This window comes from Lepidochelys kempii, chromosome 19 (assembly GCF_965140265.1).
Source record: "Lepidochelys kempii isolate rLepKem1 chromosome 19, rLepKem1.hap2, whole genome shotgun sequence".
In the NCBI taxonomy this organism is placed as follows: Eukaryota; Metazoa; Chordata; order Testudines; family Cheloniidae; genus Lepidochelys; species Lepidochelys kempii.
Genome location: NC_133274.1, coordinates 19,157,832 through 19,160,747, shown reverse-complemented (window position 1 = coordinate 19,160,747; position 2,916 = coordinate 19,157,832). Strand labels below are relative to the sequence as shown.

Genomic DNA, 2,916 nt, shown 5'->3' with positions numbered 1-2,916 from the left:
TAATACTCCACTGTATGTGGGGTGGGTTCTTCTTTAACAAGGTGTATAATAAATTGCACATTGATTAAAAACCCCTTACAACCCCATATTTATTTCACCTATCTGTTCCAACCCCCCTTTAACTAGGGTGAAGGTTTGTTTGAGGCAATGAAAACAAGTTTAAATTGTTCAACAAAGGAAGTGTAACATTGAGTAATATTGGTGCTAGTTTTTAGCGGATAACTCTCTAGCCCATAACCTCATGTGGGAGTTCAGCTGATGATCTTCTAAATACCTTAAATTTGATTTATTTAGATGTGGTCTACAAAAAGGTATAAAAAGCATTTCAACTCTATATGAAACTCCAACAAGGGTTTAGCTGAAAAAGAAAAATGTTATTTTAAATAAGACCATCACTAAACAGAGCAGGAGATAGAATTTTATTTGACTTTTGTAGTACATCCTTTAACAGAGAAAATTTAGATTATGTTGGCTAAAGCATACAGTCTCCAATGCAACGATTACACTGAGAAGCACCGGCCGTACAAGAAAAAACCAACAGCAGCTTAATCATCATTTTTAAGTTTCTTGATCTTGTACTTATGGCGTTCGATTTCTTTCTGCAGCCGCTCTATTTCTTTCTTGTGATGATCGATTTCTTCTTCATGATGTTTCCTCAAAGAAGCCAGCTGTTCCGCCTCCTTCTCCCTGCACAGTGCACATCACCAGTTCAGACAAACCAAGTTATTTGGGAGTTTGAGATTGACTTGGTTTAAGTAGACTGTCTAAATCAAACTCCCACCCACCCACAAGTGTCCCGAGACACAGAAGGGTTTCAAAGCTTACATAGCTAATTGGATCACCTTCATTTCAGGACAACAGCAGACAATGTTTCCAACTAGACAGGAACACAGGATTCTATAGACTGATTGGCACCACTGGACACAAAGCCTAGGTTGCTGAGCTACACCGACAATCCCCATCAAGCAGGTATGTTCTCCTGGGAGGGCGGCAATCAGGACTGCGCTGCTGTTAACATTTACCAAACCTGACCCTATCTAGCAGCAGTGCCCCAAAACGAAAAGGCTAGAGTTTACCAGGTCGTACCCCAATTTTATGAAGAGAAATCAGGTTGTAAATGGATGAAAAGGGTAGGGTGCAACACACACAGGTCACAGAGTAACAGCCGTGTTAGTCTGTCTTTGCAAAAAGAAAAGGAGTACTTGTGGCACCTTAGAGACTAACCAATTTATTTGAGCATGAGCTTTCGTGAGCTACAGCTCACTTCATCGGATGGGAAACTGCAGTAGACATTGTATACACACAGAGACCATGAAACAATACCCCCTCCCACCCCACTGTCCTGCTGGTAATAGCTTATCTGGACAGTGGGGTGGGAGGGGGTATTGTTTCATGGTCTCTGTATGTATACAATGTCTACTGCAGTTTCCCATCCGATGAAGTGAGCTGTAGCTCACGAAAGCTCATGCTCAAATAAATTGGTTAGTCTCTAACGTGCCACAAGTCCTCCTTTTCTTTTTGCACACAGGTCACTACATAGGGTGCTGGGATACTACAGAGATGGGCATGATAGCAGACAGCTCTTCTAACAGAGAGAGAGCAACCGCAGCTATTGATATTGCCTTAACATCTAGGAGGATCTGAGGTCTCAGCTGGGACATTCAGGGTCTTTCACCCGCCCCTCGCCTCATGCCGGCAGCGAGACTCCGCTCTCAGTCTCGAGCGGACTGGGCGCGCCAGGGCCCGTGCAGCCGCCGGCGAGAGGCGTGGGGCTTCTCACGGCGAGCCAGCCTCACAGGGCAGTCGCTACAGGAGGAGCGAGCCCGCAAGCGGCCCGAGCAGCCGAGCACCGGCCCGAGGGCACCAGGCGCCGGGCACGGGGCGCAGCCTACGGCAGCGAGCGGGCGACCCCCTGCTCCCGGGCAGCCCCCGAGGGTCAGACGCGCTGCCAGGGCCCCCAGGAGGTTACGCGGGCTGCAGCCGGCGGCGGGCCGGACCCGGGCAGGGGCAGCCAGGCTCCCCGCTCTCCCACGCGGGCGGGGGCCGCGCAGCTCGGAACCCAGGAGTCCGGGCGGCGCACGAGACTCACCTGAAGTACCGCTCCTCGTGGGCCGCCTGCCTCTTCCCGAAGGCCCCTCCGGCCTCACGGATCGAGCCGCCGCCGCCGCCGCCCTTCCCAGCCCCGCTCCCCAGCTCGCCCAGCTGCGGGGAGAGACACACGTCAGGGAAGCCCCAGGCCCCGCCTGCCCCCGCGGCGCGGCGCCTCGCCCCTCCCGGCGCCCCTCCGCGGCCGGGACAGAGTCACGCCGGGCGGCCGGGCCGCGGTACCTGGTCGGAGCCGGAGCCCGAGCTCCATCCCCGCTGCTGCAGCGCCAAGGCCCCGCGCAGGCCCCCGCGCAGCCCCGCCGCCATCGCCGCCGCCATCGCCCGCCTGCCCTTGGCGCGGTCGCACTCTGAGGCGCCGCGGCCCCGCCTGACGACGGCGCGCGCAGCCAGCACCGCCCACGAGCCGCGGCGGGGGGGCGGGGCCGGCTCCGCGCCAATCCGTGCCGGGAGCGTGGGCGGGGCCGAGAAGCCCGGCCCCTGGGAGAGCGCGGGCTGCGCGCGCAGGCTGGGAGCTCGCGCGGCGGGGGCGGGTAGGGGCCGGGTCTGTGCGCCGGGCGCCGCCTGGGCCTGTCGCTGCGGGGCCGTCAGCGGGGAGGGGCCGGCTCAGTCCGGGGGCTCGCGGGGCGGCTTTGCTGCTGGTCGGTGGGAAGCCATTCGCGGGGGTCCCCAGTGCGGGCTGCAGCCGAGCGTGCGGGGCCGCTGCGGCGCTCAGCAGGGGGCGGGGCCCAGTGGCGGGCCGGGCGGGGCGGGGCGGGGCCCAGTGGCGGGCCGGGTCCCAGCGCGGCGCTCAGCAGGGGGCGGGGCCCAGTG

At 58.3% G+C, this 2,916-nt stretch overlaps 1 protein-coding gene across 1 annotated transcript; it reads right to left on the bottom strand.

Moving 5' to 3' along the window:
• Positions 1–404: 404 nt before the first annotated feature.
• Positions 405–2,459, bottom strand: ATP5IF1 (ATP synthase inhibitory factor subunit 1). The gene is made up of 3 exons (XM_073317730.1): positions 2,329–2,459; positions 2,090–2,202; positions 405–687 (listed from the first exon to the last, which is right to left on the bottom strand). Exons 1-3 carry the CDS (start codon positions 2,422–2,424, stop codon positions 546–548), a joined length of 351 nt encoding a protein of 116 aa, XP_073173831.1. The 5' UTR covers positions 2,425–2,459; the 3' UTR covers positions 405–545.
• Positions 2,460–2,916: the final 457 nt, after the last annotated feature.

Coding starts and splice junctions, on each gene's coding strand:
- ATP5IF1 (XM_073317730.1), bottom strand. CDS start 2,424: ATGGCGGCGGCGATGGCGGCGGGGCTGCGCGGGGGCCTGCGCGGGGCC. Junction 2,203..2,328: donor CGGGCTCCGGCTCCGACCAG/GTACCGCGGCCC, acceptor CTCTCCCCGCAG/CTGGGCGAGCTGGGGAGCGG. Junction 688..2,089: donor CACGAGGAGCGGTACTTCAG/GTGAGTCTCGTG, acceptor TGCACTGTGCAG/GGAGAAGGAGGCGGAACAGC.